The sequence below is a fragment of the Vanellus vanellus genome (genome assembly GCF_965231255.1).
Source record: "Vanellus vanellus genome assembly, chromosome: 2".
Taxonomy (NCBI): domain Eukaryota; kingdom Metazoa; phylum Chordata; class Aves; order Charadriiformes; family Charadriidae; genus Vanellus; species Vanellus vanellus.
The window spans coordinates 1,479,441-1,495,515 of NC_138906.1; the positions used below are offsets into that span (position 1 = coordinate 1,479,441).

Consider the following 16,075-nt stretch of genomic DNA (forward strand, 5'->3'; position numbering starts at 1 on the left):
TGGCCAGATGGCCGCTAATCCGTCCCCAAAGCCCTTCCTGGCAGCCGGCTCTGGTGCGTCACGGCATGGAAGGTTTTCCTAACCCACCTTGTCCCCCCACCAGGCCGGCTACACGTGCCCTGTGGGACACAGGGGACAGGGTGTACATGGGGCAAGAAGGGGGAGTGTAGGAGTACTGGGGGGTGCTCAGGGCCGGCATGACACAGGGCAGGATCAAACCCTTCCCAGTAAGAGCCCCCCAAGGCACTGGGGCTCTCCCGTGCCCGCTGTGGGTCCCACTGCTCCCAGTGGAAGCGGCACAACTCCCTCCCCTCTGGCACCGGCGACAAAGCCCCCGCTAATAAGATGGGAATAAGAGAGGCCAGGATAGATCTTAATCCTAAACCCTGGCTCAAGGCGGCTTCCTCGGGGAGCTGAGCCGTGGCTGTGGCCAACGGGGTCCCACTGAGCATCGGCGTGAAGCCGTCTCCCTCCCCAGGGAGACGCAAAGTCGCACGCCAACCGGCACAGACGCCAACTGGCACAGACGCCAACCGGCACCCCAAACCGCGGCACTATACAGTGGTGGGTTTATTCAAACAGGTTTTTCACACAGCTGGACGTTGTTGCCGGAGAGGCCGGGCAGAGCGGCGCGCGGTTAGCTCGCCATCTCTTTGGCCATGGCCTTGTTGAGCTTATCTTTGAGGTAGGATGTCCGCTGCCGCTCCAGCTTCAGGTCCAGGAACTCGTAGTGGGGAACCTGCGGCGTTGGGGAGGGAGAAGGAGATGCCATCAGAGCCCGGAGATGCCAAAACGTACTCCTACGTACCCCCCGAGGAGTGTCCGTAACCTCTCTTGATCCCCGATGTCCCATGCCAGGGACACGGGGCCTGTGGAGCACAGATGTCGCTGTGGCAGCCCTTGGGCCGGTCCCCACCACGGCAGAGGCGGGCACTGAATTTGACGAGGCTGCGGGGGATGGCACCCTTCGCTCCCACCCAGCGGTGGCACATCGGCACCCAAAGGACCGAAACGCAGACAATTCAGGACTGTCCCCAAATTAGCCCGCGTCACCACCGCTGAACAACGGGGCTTCTGTGAGCAGCCGGGACGGCACGAAGCACCAGGAGCCGTGTTGGACCAAACACCCTTTTCCCCTTGGCGGGGGAGGATTCCGGGCAGTGCCTCCACCGTGACAGTCCCGGGGATGTCACCGAGCACCAAAAACCTGCTTTATTTTTCACGTGAGACTCAGAGGACGTGCAGGGCTTCACGGCCCTGCTGGTGGCCCATCCCCATCCCATCCTCCTCCCCAGCAGCCCCAGCCTGGCACGAGGCAGATGAAATGTTTGTTCGGAGGGAATTTGCAGGCAGGAGGAGGGCGAGGAGCCCGGCACTTGCTCTCTGGCTGGTGGCTGCCGGCTCCAGCTACGTTGCCAACACCGGAGTTGAGCTGCTGGTTCCTCGGCAGTGCCTCCGCCAGCCTGAACGAGGGAGCAGCCTTGTTTGGGGGGGATCCCACCACCCACCCCTACCTCTATATTTAGTAGGCAAGGCTGAAGCTGCGAGAAGCAATACTTCCCTCCTCCTCTTCCTCCTTCTCCTCCCGTCCCCCTCCCTACCCGGAGCCTCCCCAGCCAGCGCAGGGGAGGGGGAATTACGCAAGCGACTGGGGAAAAAACCACTGTCGGTGAACCTCAAACTTCACTTCGCATCAGCCTCAAAGCGCGGCAGCAGGCGCAGGGAGCTGGGGGGAGGAGGCTGGGGAAGCGCTGAAGCTCAGGGTCCTCGCAGGGGAGGGAGGGACAGGCTTGGGAGACCACCGCAGGGTGACAATGACACTGCTCTGGGGTGACACGTGGCCCTCCAGCCCCGAAGGAGCCACGCTGCCGGTAGGCAGCTCGGGCAGGACGGTCGGTGCTGAGCCTGGGCTCCGCAGGGCATGGGGCAGAGGGACGGCTCCCTGCCTGCGCAGGCAGCACGCCGAGCCACCAACCCTCCTCCCCCAGAGCGACCTGCGGGAGAGCAGGGCTCGCTGCCGGCCAGGAGAGCTATAATTACCTCCAGGAAGCTAAATAATGCATGACCCCGCTGGAGCGCAGGGCTCCGACGCAGGGGATCAGCGCCTTAAGACCTTGTCTGCTGTCCTCCTTGATTACCGATCCCCTCCCGGCTACCTTCGGGCTGCCAAACAGGTGGCCCGGAGAGGATCACGGCGGCTAATCCCAGCGTGGGTAGGGAGGCAGGTGACCTGCCGGGTCACCCCGCATGGGGCTGCGGGTACCGAGGAGTTCTTGGGGCTGACCGGGGGCTCTGCCCTGCTGAACAGGACCCGGGGCCATCAGGAAGGTGCGGGGAGCGAGAAGGAAGCTGGTATCCCCCCAAAAAAGGTGTCTGCTTCTCTATTTCCACGGAATTAAGAGCCCCTTCTCTTCCTTGCAGCTACTCACATCCACCACGAGGAAGCCGGCTGCCTGGACGTGGCGACGGGCCATGACATAGCGGCCCAGCAGGTCCTTGCTTCTGTTGCTGAAGTTGGGGAACTCCCACCGGAGGAAGGCGACCCTGGGAGGTGCACAGGGGAACGGGAGGCCGTGAGATGCGAGGCTGAGCACGTGAAGCCCAAGCGGAGCTGGCAGCAGCGCCCAGATCCCAAAGGGAGCCGTGGCAGAAGGGCCTGCTCCGGCTCTGCCGGTTGCCCCGGGCCAGCAGGACGCAGATTTGTCCTGCTGGAGCTGTTATCCTGCTTCTGAGCTGTCAGAGAAGTACCAGGACAGCAGCTCAAGCGTAATTGATCCACAGCCCAGGCCTGGCAGCAAGCTGAGTGGGGCGACGCTGCCTTTTCCAGGCAGGAAGGAGGCAGCTCAGTCCCCAGAGCCCTGCAGAGAGCCGGGCACCACTGCAGGGGCTCTATTTGGAGAGAAAACCATTGCCAGGACCGGCGTCCAGCCCCTTCCCCTGCTGTGCCTCCACCAGGTTGGCTGGTCAAAGCAACCCCTGGCTCCAAAATGTTACCCCGGGGGGGGCTGGCACAGCCCTACCCCGATTTCTGTCCTGTGCCCACCCCCTCCTGCTCCCAAATGAGGGGGGATGCAGCTGGGCACGGCGTCCTTGGCACGCTGGCAGCCCCTGCGGCTCTGCCGTGAGCCACCAGCAACTGGGAGGCATGGAGCCCACGGATCCTCAACACTACAAAGGCAGAGCCTTCCCCCTTCCTCTCCCCATGAGCTCCTGCCCGGATGGCGGGACACAGCTGAGCCCAGACCCACCTCCTGGCACCCGGCGGCAGCGGCTTTGTCCCTTCCGAGTGGAGCAGATGGGGAGCAGCGAAGTCCTTCACAGGGAGAGGTTTATTTTCCCTGTTCACCACCATCTCGGCATCTGCACGGAGAGGAAGGAACACAAGGACTCCTGAGACCCGCCTGGATGCTGCTCACACCATCTCCCCTGAGGCTGGTGATGCAGAGCACGCAAAGTCCCGCTGCTCCCTTCCCAAAAAACCCCATCCTTGCTGGAACCGCGGAGCAGCTCTGCAGACGCAGCCGGGGTACAGCATCCTCTTCGTGCCACTGAAGGGCAGGGTCTGCTTCCCAAGCACCTCCTCGGACAGAAGATGTGTCCGTGGCGTGATTTTATCCCCCAGTGTCCCACAGGAAAGGGATGAGGGGCTCACACGGACTACGGAAGCTGCTGTGGCAGCCGGTTGGCCGGTCCCCGCCACGGAAGAGGCAGGGATCGAATTTGACAGGGCTGCAGGAGAGTGGGGAGCTGGGGGAGCCTGGGGTGGGCAGTGAGAGCCGGGAGGGCGGCAGGGGAAGGGAGGGCAGAGCCGGAAGCCTTTCACCGGCCTCAGCGCCGCTTGGCTGCAGGAGAAGGGTTTTCCTCCCACATCCGTGCCCTGGGCTCTGCCTTCAGAGCCAAGTTGTGGGAGGAGTCGGGAACAAGAGAGGGCAGCTGCGATGAGGAAGCAGAAGGGTGTGAGGCTGAAGAATGAGGAGGGATAAAGCCTGGTAGCTGTACAAGCCCTCAAGTTCAACTCCCTCCACCAGGCAAAGCCCGATGGAGTCCCGCTGCTCCCCGCAGAGGTGGGGAGAGGACGCACTCACCGATGTGCCAGCCGTAGACGGTGCGTACATCGAAGCGCCCGTTGTCCGGGCTCCCCAGCACCCCCGCCAACGCCTCCCGCAGGCTGCTCTGCATCAGGGTGACCTTCTCTCCTGCTGGCTCCGCGGTGTTCAGTATCTCCACCGTCAGGAACGGCCCCCGGTAGCCAGGGCTTTCCAGCTTGGCAGCAGCATTGATGTGTTTGAGCTTCAGCCGTAAATTCTGAGCCTTGAGGGACTGATCGCCTGGCAGGACGAGAGAAGCAGAGCTAGAGACACATCCTAAAGCCTCGGCCCACAGCAGGGTCTGGCTCTTCATCTGGTGGCCTGTGTAGCCTGTCCAATTGGGATTCCTGGTTCTGATCCCCCTGTGATGGGTCCCTGCCTGCTGGCATGGAGACACAGATCACCAACAGCCAACTGCCAGGGTTCCTGGCCTTGCTCCGGGCACTCGCAGGAAGCCACCGCGAGCTGGCCAAGCCAAACAGCGCCCTTGTTCAGTAGGGACAGCCCTGTCGGAGCCCAATGTCTGTGGTGTGATTCTGTCCCCGGGGTCCCACAGGAGGGGACACGAGGCTCACTGACTACAGAAGTTGCTGTGGCAGCTGGCTGGCCAGTCCTCGCCACGGAGGACGGCAGGGACTGAATTTGACAAGGCTGCGCCGCCCCAGCAGTCACCATTTCGTTGGGAAATACCAAGCCCTCCTGTCTCTTCTCGAGGTCTTGGAGGAAGCACACAGGCAGTGCCGGAGCAGAGAAGCAAGCTGTGCCTTAGGGCACGTGGTTTCCACGACACGGTTGGGGACGACCCCACAGGCATCGCTTCAGCCGTATAACACGTTCAGCTTCGGGCTGGGCAGGCAGAAGAGCAGACAGTGGGCAGGATCGGGAGAGGAAGGTGGGAGAACAGGGAATGAGCAAGGAAGGCATGAGTAAGATGGCACGGAGGAGGATGGCCATCACTGTCTTCTTCCCCCATCGCACACAGGCACAAACCCACAGCCCAAGGGGGCTGCAGGAGCTGGTGGCCGTCTCACCAGCCCAACTCTCCTCGTGCTGCTGCCCTGCGCTCCCCTCGCTCACATACCCTGCACAGAGCTGCGGGGGGATCCATTACAGCCACTCCCAGTGAGATCGATTCCCTCCTGGTTACATTAACAACCCGTTAACTCAAATTTAGACGAACCAGGCTCGGTATGCTCACTCCCTGCCCCAGGTCTGAGGTTCTCGGTCCCCATCTCCCGGCAGAGACGCCCACCTCACCTCGGATCTGAGCGTGGAAGTCGGGCGCCAGCACTCGCTGCAGGTAGGGAGCCTTGGCCTGCTGCAGCACGCAGAGCGACCACACCAGGTCGGTCAGCACGTGAGGCTCCAGTTTGTCCAGCTGGCCCTGGAGCGCCTCATGGACCTGCAGAGAGGGGAAACCAACAGCTCAGCTCAGCACTGCTGATGCCTCAATCCTGCAGTCAACACGCAGACCTGGCAGCTCGACAGATCCCCGAGGCGTTACGGTGCAGCCGACGTGCGTTGTCTCCTCTACAGCAGCAATTCTCCCCCGGGTTATTTGCAGAGGGGAGATTTCAAGATAGCTCTAACGTGACCCTTGCAGCTCATGAGCTGCGGTTTTCTGGCCCAGGATTCTGCATCGCTGCAGGGGGTCAGCAGAAAGCCCAGCAGCCAGGGGTAACGCACCACTGCAGCCAGCCTTGCCATGAGGGCAGCGCTCAGAAAAGGGATGGCTGGGGGGCCATAACCTCTTCAGGATCTGCAACTAAACCCTGCCATAAATGGAGCTGGAGGGGTCGGAGACTGTATCGGTGGTGTCAGGATGTCTGTCCAGGAATCACAGCAAGAGCCTGGAGCTCTGCACCCCACAGGGGTTTCTCCTGTTAAACCTGGAGGACTTTTCTGCAAAGCCTCACAAACGAGTAGTTTTTCACTTGCTACAAAATCCCCCTTTGTGGTGACCGCAGTTCATGCTGGCGGGGTACGGGTGTTCTGCAGGAGGGAGGGAGCCCAGAGCCCTGGATGATACTTCCACACCTTGCCCTTCTCCCTGTCCCAGGGAGACCCCCTGCTCCCCAGACTGGTTTGGCCGTGAGGTGGTGGGTGGGACGCAGGGTCCCGCTGATTAGAAACACCCATAGCTGGGTCCTCTTCCTTCTCAGCTGCGCACGAGTATGGCTGGGCAGGCCACGCTCCCTCTGCCAGGTGCTTGGCGAATGCCCTCTTACTCAGTGACAATGCAGCTCCTCTGGAAATCGTCAGCATAAATCTGTCCCCAGGGAGGTTAAGGTGACTTCCTCCTCCGCTTCAGAGGCCAGCTTGGCCACCTCCATGAGCCGGGGAAGGCAGGAGGATGCCAAGGACAGCGCCTGCCCCGTGCACACCTCCTGCCAGCCTCTTGCTAAACTCCCTCCACTCGGCCGTTCCAGCCGGTCACGTCTCCTCACCCTGGGATGTGGCAACCTTCCCCTTCAGGCAGGAAGACAGCGACCACGTCTGCCTGTGGCAGCCTCTATCCTTCTCGACAGCTCCTCGGAGCTGGGGGAGCAGCCTCGGCGCGACCAGAGTGCGTGCTTGGCTCAGCTAGGAGAGCCACACAGCTCTGCCAGGAACTGACGTGCAACCGTCAACACCTATGCCCTCATTATAAAGCGTTAATTACAGCAATCAGAGTTCAGGAGGACACGCAAACACCCACGTGGCTGCTTGCATCTGGTGGAAAAGTGAGCCTGCGGGGGACTCGAGCCGGTCATGGACTAACTGGTTCAGCTATCGTCCTGCACACAGCCAGGGGAGCGCAGTGTGGGTTTTTAAGCCTGGCCTGAGCTCTGGGCACCCCCTTCCCATTTCTCACACCGTTTACAGCTCATTCGAGCCACCCGACACCCACTTTCACACGGGGATGTGCTAGAAGGAGACCTGCAGCCTTCCCGCTGACTAGGGAGGGAGGAAGGTTGATGGAAGATGGGGAGAGAAGGAAGGTCGATGAAAAGGGGAGAGGAGGAAGGTTACCATGTTGAAGAAGTCCTCGTTTCCACTGGGCTGGAAATTCAGGCGAGCAAAAGACAGGATGATATTGCACAGATGGGTGACCGACAGCTGCTTGGTGTTGTCCAGGGCATACTGGAAGATTACAGGGGACAAAAACAGAGGTTTAGGTCTATCCTACATAAGTACAGTCAGGAAAAGATTGAAAACATCAGGCAAGGACGCATCCGACCCCGTGGCAAGATGGGAAAACATGAGTGCAAGATCTTCTGGCGCTTCCTTGGGATTTCATACTGGCTTCCACTGTGAGTGGAAGCAAAGCTCTGCAACATTCCTACTTGCCTGGTACAGACGCAAAAGTGCAGGCACATAAACTGGGGCAGAGCTGGGAAGGTGCATGGGGAGAGAAGCAGCACTGGCACTCGGGAACGGAGGCTCAGACAGAGCCGAGACCGGCCCCAGCTCAGCACGGATTCCCAGTGCTGACTTTAGTGGAAGATGAACAGCGAGTCCTGTCAGACTCGATTACAGCTGATGGCTGCGTAGGGAAAACAGTGACCACATCCCAGGGAGCATCTCTGGAGAGGTGGGGGGAAACTGCTCCCACCTCCTGGGAACTGGAGTGGGTCACCAGTCATACTGGTGGCCAGAGGGTGGCTTCCTTACCACCCCCAAGCCCCCTCCTCACCTGGGCAATGGCCTCAAACAGCGGCAGGCTGAGCCACTTGAGGAGGGCAAAGGATCTGATGCAGCGCGTCACCTCGACGGGCGTCATCGTGGAAACATGGGGGTGCAGGTCGGTGGCTATCTTCTGGAAGACCTGGGGCTGGTGGAAATTCAGTTTTCCTTAAAGGAGCAAAGAGAAAGTGGCAGCCACTTACAAGGAGCTGGTACAGAAGCCGTGCCTGGACAGGCCGTGGCGGCACAAGGGAAAGCGTGAAGCTGTTCATCAGGAGCAGAGGAAGCTCGGACAGCGATATTGCCTCCCCCAGTTGGTTTGGCCCCATCCTTTTTAGCCAAACCAAGTCTCTGCCGCGTCCTACCACACCCACCAGCTCTCAATCCTGGCGCCAACTCATGGCTCCAGCCTCCACCCAGTCCTGGTAGCAAATTTTAGCCCCAGCATCTCCAGCTACAGACCCTGGTCCGGCCAGAAGAGCCCTGAACTCGCTAAGACTACCGGGAACCACACGCTGACCTGAGGAATAAGTGAGCAATGATCAGCAGCCGGCAGCACCAAACCCTGGAGGGTCAGCGTGGACCAGCCAGGAGGGGACAGTCCCCCTGAGAAGGGCACAGGGAGGGTCCAAGACCGGCTGCAGCAGCAACGACAGGTTCAAAACATCCTGATACAACCATGCAGCAGCTACAAGCACCAAAGAGAACGGTGCAGCATGCCAGCGTCCCGGCCAAGAGCCTCCCCGTCGCAGCGGCTACAGTGCTGCCAGAGCCTGCAAGAGCCAGTCTTGCTCCCAGACAACGTCTAGCCCTTGGAGATGTCCACTTTGTAGGTTTTAAGGCTGGGGAACTGCTGGATTACCTGGTCCAATCTCTGCATATGATCCAGGCCTGTATATACCATACAGCTTCCTGCCCTTTGCCAGGCTTAGAGAGTAGGGGCTGTTCAGCCTAGAGAAGAGAAGGCTCCGGGGAGATCTTAGAGTCCCTTCCAGTCCCTAAATGGACTCTGGGAGAGCTGGGGAAGGACTTTTTACAAGGGCATGTAGTGATAGGACAAGGGGGAATGGCTTCAAGTGGCATACCTGGGCTCACTCTGCCTGTGCTTGGAGCTGGAAGCTACCTGGCTGCGCTGGCTGGTATGCCAGGTCCAGCTGAACATACCCTGCCAGCCCTTCTCCTTCATCTGGCCTCAACACCATGGCAGCAACACCACCAAATCCTCACTTGAGAGCCCAAAATCAGCTAAGCAGATCCAAATACAACCAAGCCACTTACCATAGGCAAAGATTAGGTCCATCAGAACGTTGAGGCTGAGCTCAGGGTGCTTCTGGATCAGGTGGTAGGACAAGGCTCGGAGCAGAGGCACGCAGCGCCGGTTCTGGTAGGCTAAAGCCAGCGTTATTTTCCGGATGTCATCAGGGTTGAACTGTTCAGCAAGCTCCAGAGCCTGCCAAGATACGTTTTAAGCGGGGATGTAAAGGGAAAGCACAAAGCAAGGCGCAGATACAGGCTTTATTTGGAGTGGGACGCGCACTTGCTACCGGATGAGCCCCTCTGAGGGTGACAGGGACTGGAACTGGTGAGTGTTTAGCACGCAGCGAGGCTGAGCAGCCGGGAGTGAGCGTAATGGCTCACATGGAAGGAGGGTGAGGGGAAGCAGACCCTCGTCCTCTCCCTCAGCCTCCCTCAGCCAGCAGGACCTCAGTGTCTGCTCCTGTTGTGTCCAGGCACTGTATCATGCTGTTGGGCAAAGACCAACAGAGGAAAGGCACCTTCTGCTGGATCAGCACCCTGCTTTCCACTGTAATTTCTGCTTCGTTTGCAGGACACTAACCCAACATCATTAGTTTGGGCTCTGCATAAGCTGACAACCCAGTTAGATCCAGCTACAGCGTTCTGCCTTGTCATACGCTGGTGTCTGTAGCATTTATTTATCCCCAGGGTCAAGGGAGCAGGACGGTGGGGCTAATGAGCTACAGATATTGCTGTGGCAGCTGTTTGGCCAGTCCCCAGCACTGGCTGGACGAGGACTGAATTTGACGCAGCTGCAGTCAGGGCTCCTGCAGTGGCTCCGACCCAAAGGACATTTTCCTGCTCCTGCGAGCGACAGCAAACGGGGACCCGCTGAGCCCTGGAGGGGACAGACCTGCCCCCTTTGACGATGACGGGTGCCCAGAGGCAGCCAGAAGGTGACGACAGTACGGACACTCCTTGTTCCAGCTCCCCTCCCAGCCTGGCTTGTACAGAGAAGCAAAGGATGATGTTTTTGGCAGCTGTGTTATGCTGGCTCTGTAAGTTACCACTTGCCAGCAGAGCTAAGGCAATTTGAGCGTGTTCTCTCTGAACCTGCTGCAGCTGCAAAGTAAAATGCATCAGCTCAGCCCACCTTCCAGCAGCGCAGACCAGTGCGAGTCACACACTTGCACCAGTATAGATTGGGAAGGGGCTGGCGAGTGCAAGCTTCCCTGTCTACGTGGCTCCTCAGATGGAAACCCCTCTTAGAAGAACTCATGCACGGGAAGCTGCTTAACAGCAACTTGTAAGCGCACACCGAAGTGCTCTGGAGCAGCAAAGAGCACAGCCTGTGTGGAATTAGTGTTCCCATATAGGACGGGCTGAAGGGGATGAGGTTTTCCCCTCCCCACTGCTGTCACCTGTCGGAGATGGCCTGTTTGAAGGGAACCGAGGCAGAAAGGAGAGCCCAAGCTTGTACCTTGTCCTCCAGCCGGTCCATCAGAGCTGGGGAGACGTGCCCGACCTTGGCCATCAGTGTCACCACGGTTCGGGTGCCCTCGAGCTCCGTCCAACGCAGCTCCAGCTTCTTGATGACTTCGCTCAGCAGCTTGCTCTCCTTCCCCTGCCTGATTGCCAGGAACTCCGCCAGGGAGGTGAGCTGCCTGAAGGTGAGGCGCCGCAGCCGCCACAACACCTCCTGCTCCACTGACTGCATCTCCCTCCTGTTGCTGTCCATCCCCAGGGAGTAGAGGCTCTTCAGGAGGTTCACCAAGGTGTTATTCCACACCTGAGAAATCTGAGAGGCAGAGAGAAATAAGGAAAAGCTGTCGATGAGAGACAGCATGAGAGTACTCGATTGCCAGTCACACCAAACACACCAGGCAATGCTCTGCCTCTACAGAAGGAGCTACACAGCATTGAGGGGGAGGCAAGAGTGTCCTCCTCAGTCTGAGAACATTCAGCTGTCCCCCAACACGACGTGAGACCTCTGCTCCTCCTCACAGGCTTAGCCTGCACAGTCGGAGACAGACTGGAGCGACCCAGCGCCCTAGTGAGGAAGAGGAACCTCAATGCCTGTACCACAAGCCAAAGCGATACACCGATCCACCGATCCCAGGGGCATGGATGAGCCTCAAGAGGTAATTCCATGTTGTTTACAGAGTTGCCATATAGGTGGTGAACTCTCTCTGCCTCAGAGAAGGAAGTTATACAGATTTGCTACTAGCTGGGTGAAATAGTTAACTAGACTTTACCCTTCTTCGGAGGCAATTAAGCTTCCTTGTGGTGTGGCTGGTGAAACCAAGAGCGGTGGGAAGGTCTGATAATTCAGGGGCAGAAACTTGAGGGTCTCAGGGGAATGCCATGGGACTCTGACTCACCTCAGCACCTCAGGTCAGATGAAACTTATCCTAAAAGCTCTGATTTCTCTCTAATGTCTCTGAAAGGAGACTGGGCATAAATCCCACTGGCTGCTGGGAGCACCAGGACTTGCACTCTGCCCACTGAACTTCTCCGCCTGGCCACCGCCAGATGATTTCCTACTGGCAGCCCTGATGAGAGGCAGAGCTTGTGATTTTCCACCAGCAATCGGTCTTCCAGATTTCATCTTCCGCGTCTAACAGGGAATGCCCGGCACCTCTTAATTTCCAGCCCAAGCTTCTCCAGCTGTGCTCTGCTGCTGCTGTGCAGCACTAAAAGGAAATTCCAGTCTGAACACTCTCCTGATTTCTATAAAAAATAACCCGATCCTTAGCAGGTCAGTACTGATGGGCCCTTCAGAAAGCATCACCTCGCCAGCGTGACAACATCCCAATGTTACAAAACAATTTCAGAAACAAGGAGTTGCTTCTCAGACTGAGAGAGCAGGAGGCAAACAAGGCAGTGCCGTGAGATGTTGAATTTCAGGCAGGAGGGACCACAGGCTTTAACTTTCTGGCCTGTCCAAACTTCAGCATTTCCACCGGCATGGCAAATTCCTAAAGCACTGCTCAGGCACAGTTCAGCACCTCAGGCACGAGAATGACCTGCGTGCTGCCAGGCTACTCTGCTAAAGTCTGAAAAATCACAGACCAGGATGCAGCTGGGAAAAGGAGCAGAGCTCATAATTTGCCCCAGGTTATGGGGAAGGTCACGAGGAGAACCACATCGCTCCCCTGGCTGATCCCTTGTCTTTCTCACCCATTCACGCGTACAAAACTCGTCTCACAGCCTGTTAAGAGCCCTTTCCCTCAATGCTGTCCTGGCTCACACCTCATCTACCGTTCAAAATCTCTGGCTCATTGACACAAGGGCATTGCAAGCTGATTAATTTTTTTTTTTTTTTTGCATCAGAACATCTTTGCATCTACACAACGACCTCTTACATTCAGTCATCTATGACTGCAGCTGCAGTAACAGCTCGCTGGAGAAGGATAATCATGTTTACAGCGAGTTTGCTTGCTTTACATCTCAAAATCCCTAGCCATGTCCCTCTTGGCAGTTTCCTACACTTTGGTCACACTGCCTCACTTGTCATATCGCTCATGCTGCGCGACAGCTTGGCTCTGCCAGTTCTGGGACGCCCCTTCTCCACTGAGGGGTCCCCAGGGACATGAGCACCCCCTTGATCTCTAGTGACAGCAACACAGAACCACGTAAATGAGCAGGAGTGATGCTTTCACTCCGAATACAGCAATAAGGAAGTGTTTCAGCTCAATGGAGCTAACCAGGCACCCTCAGGACAAATCCCACCTCTCTGCTATCCTTAGACAGGTTTTAGGGAGCAGAGATTAGGAATCAGGAGAAATATGAAGCATCTGCAGAACACCTGTACCCCCACAGCCCTGCCAGGAACCTCATCAAGTTCAACAAGGCAAGTTCACAGGTCGGGGTAATCCCCAGTACCAGCACAGACTGGGGGATGGATGGACTGAGAATTGCCTGGTGGAGAAGGACTTAGGGGTACTGGTGGGTGAAAAATGGGACATGAGCCGGCAATGTGCGCTGACAGCCCAGAAAGCCCTTGGCATCCCGGGCTGCATCCCCAGCAGTGTGGCCAGCAGGGCAAGGGAGGGAATTCTGGCCCAGTGCTCCCCTCTCTGGAGAAGAGAAGGCTCCAGTGAGACCATCTGACGTCCTTTCAATATATAAAGGGGCTTATAAGAAAGACCAGAGGGACTTTTTACCAAGACTTGTAGTGACAAAGAAAGGCAACAAAGCTGGTGAGGGGTCAGGAGCACAAGTCCTGCAAGGGGCAGCTGAGGGTCCTGGAGCCTGGAGAAGAGAAGGCTGAGGGGAGAACTTCTCAGTCTCTACAGCTCCCTGAAAGGAGGGGGTAGCGAGGCAGGGGGTGGTCTCTTCTCCCAAGAAACAGGCGATGGGACAAGCGGAAACGGCCTCAAGTTGGGCCAGGGGAGGTTTAGGTCAGATATTAGGAAAAGTTTCTTCACCGAAAGGGTTGTGAAGCACTGGCAGAGGATGCCCAAGGCAGTGGTGGAGTCACCATCCCTGGGGGTATTTAAAAGCCGTGTAGCCGTGGTGCTGAGGGACATGGGTTAGTGGTGGGCTTGGCAGTGCTGAGGTAACGGCTGGACTCGATGATCTTAGGATTTTTTTCCAACCTAAATGGTTCTGTGATTTTATGACAGGACAATGGCAATGGCTATAAACTGAAAGAGGGGAAATTTAGATGAGATATTAGGAAGAAATTTTTCACTCTGAGGGTGGTGAGCCCCTGGCCCAGGCTGCCCAGAGAAGCTGTGGCTGCCCCATCCCTGGAGGTGTTCAAGCTCAGGTTGGACGGGCCTTTGAGCAATCTGGTCTAATGGTGTCCCTGCCCAGGACAGGGGAGCTGGACTAGACGGTCTTCAAAGGTTTCTTCCAACCCAAACCATCCTGGGACCCCACAACATGTGGCCCATGAACTGCAGGTATTTCTGTAGCAGCCAGCTGTGCCAGCTCCAGCCGCAGCAGACGGTGCTGAGTGTGACGGGGCTGCTGAGGTTTGACAGCACAACATGCTGAGCATGGTGCACTAGTTGCCTTCAGAGACCCCATCTCTAGCGGCTTCTCTGGGGCTATGAACCAGCGAGAAGAATCACAGATGAATTTACCAGGATGTCTGGGTGAGACACCGCAGGCACCATCAGCTCTTGGCAGGACTCACAGGCTTTCCAGCTGCGTGGCTCTGACACGTCTTTGCCACGAACTGGAAAAGGTACAACTTTATCTTACTGAGAAAACTGAAAATTCATGGAAGCAGGAGCAAGGTAGCGTGTAACGAGGATTATCCCTCCACTACATTTTGTCTCCAGTCCAAAAAGCAGCGCTTTTAGACAGAAATAACCAGGCGTCCTGCCTAGAGCTGATCATTTCACCTCCTGATCCTCTCAACTTCATTTTTTACTTGAAAAGGCAAAGTATAAATCCTAAACAAGCAGCCTGCTCCAGCCAGTCACACTGGTTCGATCCCAGGAGCACTGGTTGCTTTCCACCTTGGATTCTTTCCCCAAAACACTTCTGTGGCAAGTAGGGAACTTACCTGGGAATCTGTGATGCTGATGAGGTGCTGGAAACGTTCATCTTGCAGAAGGCTCTTCGTTTCCAGTTTTTTTTCCGCTGCGAGCCAGGAAAGTTGAGTAATTATTAGAGAGGCTTGGTTGCTGTTAAGATCATGGAGTTCGCTCAACTGGAGGAGTTCCTGAGGACTTGTGGCTGTTTCAATTAGTTCCCCAATGACTTTGTGCTCTGGATTTCTGCTGTCCTCCACCTCCTCTTTGACTGAGAACCCATCTGCCCAGCTGGCAGGGCTCGAAGTATGAAATAAAGTGAAAGATGCTTGAGGCAGAGCTCTCGCCATCACCACTTTCCCAGCCGGCACCAGCAGAGAAGCCGGGACTGCTGAGGGAGTAGAGATGAAGGCACCGAAGTGCCGCCAGCAGCACTGTCGCACCAAGCGAGCTGCCATGGTGGAAGGTGTGGGGGGAAGAAAGGCCAGGGGCAGTCAGTGCCACATTTCAGGAACGCTAAGAAAGGAAAAGAAATTCATTAGGAGCGGGAGAATTTTAGAGATAAAAAGTAGGAGGCAGCCAGCTTCTGGCAATGATTGTGAGAAAAAGGAGTGTTTTAACCCACAATATTGGATGTGAAGAGGCAATAAAAGTTATCTGGTGATCAACTGGAAAAACAGCGCTGTGGAAGAGGCTACGTACTTCCCTGCTGGGGCTAACCTGCCTCCAGCCCTGCTCAGGGGCTGCCGAACTCCATCACGCCATTCCAAGGCAGCACGCAGCCACTCCAGAGCAGCTAGCAGCAGGTTTGAAGCACATTCAGCTCCTCTCGGGTCCTGACTGAGCCTTTCCCACACCTCCAAGGGCACTGCCCCATCTCCCCAGCCGCTCCCAGTTTCCCCCAGCTGCTCCCAGTTTCCGCACACCACCCTCCCTAGGCTCCCTCCTTCCCTTCCCAGCCTCCGCTTCTCAAAGCCCCATGGCCTTTCCCTTCCCCCGGGACTATTCCCCTCACTCCCCGCCGGACCCGGCCCACACTTCCCCAGAATAATTCCCCTCAGAGTCCCCTGGGCCTGGTCTTCCGCTCTGGGCCTGGTCCCCCGCCGCGGGTCCGGCAGGTTCCCCTCAGAGCCCCCCCGCCCCCGGGCTCTTCTCCTCAGAGGCCCCCGGGCCCGGTTGTCCCCAACCCGGACCCTTCCCCTCCGTTCCCGGGCCATACTCGCCCCCTCCCGCCGCCACCGGGCCTGACCTCACCCGCCCCAGCCGCACACCGGGCCGGGAGCGGACACGCACCGACGCAGCCTCATGACGTCATCTCACTGCGACGAGCGCTTATTGGCTTAGGAGCCGGCGCGGGCCGCGCGCTACTTCCGGGGCGCGGGCGGCGGTGAGGAGAGGGAGCCCGCCATGTACCGCCGTGACCCAACCGCTGTCCTCCCGCCGTCCCCGCGGCACGGCTGGGTCTGGAGTGCGGCGGGAGGCCCTTACCCGAGGCTGCGGGTCAGGCTAGGCCCGGCCTCGCTCGCCAGGCCGCCATTTTGTGAGGCAGCGGGGCCGACTCAGTTCAAGAAGGACAGGGAACTGCTGGAGAGGGTC

The 16,075-nt window shown here is 57.9% G+C and overlaps 1 protein-coding gene across 2 annotated transcripts; it reads right to left on the reverse strand.

The window, feature by feature from the left end:
• Positions 1-552: 552 nt before the first annotated feature.
• On the reverse strand, positions 553-15,753 carry TBRG4 (transforming growth factor beta regulator 4). 2 transcript variants are annotated; one of them, XM_082478982.1, is made up of 11 exons: positions 15,734-15,753; positions 14,512-14,995; positions 10,471-10,788; positions 9,033-9,204; positions 7,765-7,922; positions 7,101-7,211; positions 5,346-5,490; positions 4,086-4,328; positions 3,249-3,360; positions 2,430-2,544; positions 553-739 (listed from the first exon to the last, which is right to left on the reverse strand). In XM_082478982.1, the coding sequence occupies exons 2-11, from the start codon at positions 14,935-14,937 to the stop codon at positions 638-640; spliced, it is 1,902 nt and encodes a 633-aa protein (XP_082335108.1). In that variant the 5' UTR covers positions 14,938-14,995; positions 15,734-15,753; the 3' UTR covers positions 553-637. The 2 variants fall into 2 exon arrangements, with proteins under 2 accessions (XP_082335108.1, XP_082335109.1); XM_082478983.1 differs by having other exon boundaries at positions 15,729-15,747.
• Positions 15,754-16,075: the final 322 nt, after the last annotated feature.

Bases quoted from the DNA above. Each gene is read 5' to 3' on its own strand.
- TBRG4 (XM_082478982.1), bottom strand. From the start codon at position 14,937: ATGGCAGCTCGCTTGGTGCGACAGTGCTGCTGGCGGCACTTCGGTGCC. The intron at 3,361-4,085 runs GTGAGTGCGTCC...CTCTCCGTGCAG, and splicing joins CGTCTACGGCTGGCACATCG to ATGCCGAGATGGTGGTGAAC. The intron at 2,545-3,248 runs GTGGGTCTGGGC...TGCACCTCCCAG, and splicing joins CTGCCGCCGGGTGCCAGGAG to GGTCGCCTTCCTCCGGTGGG.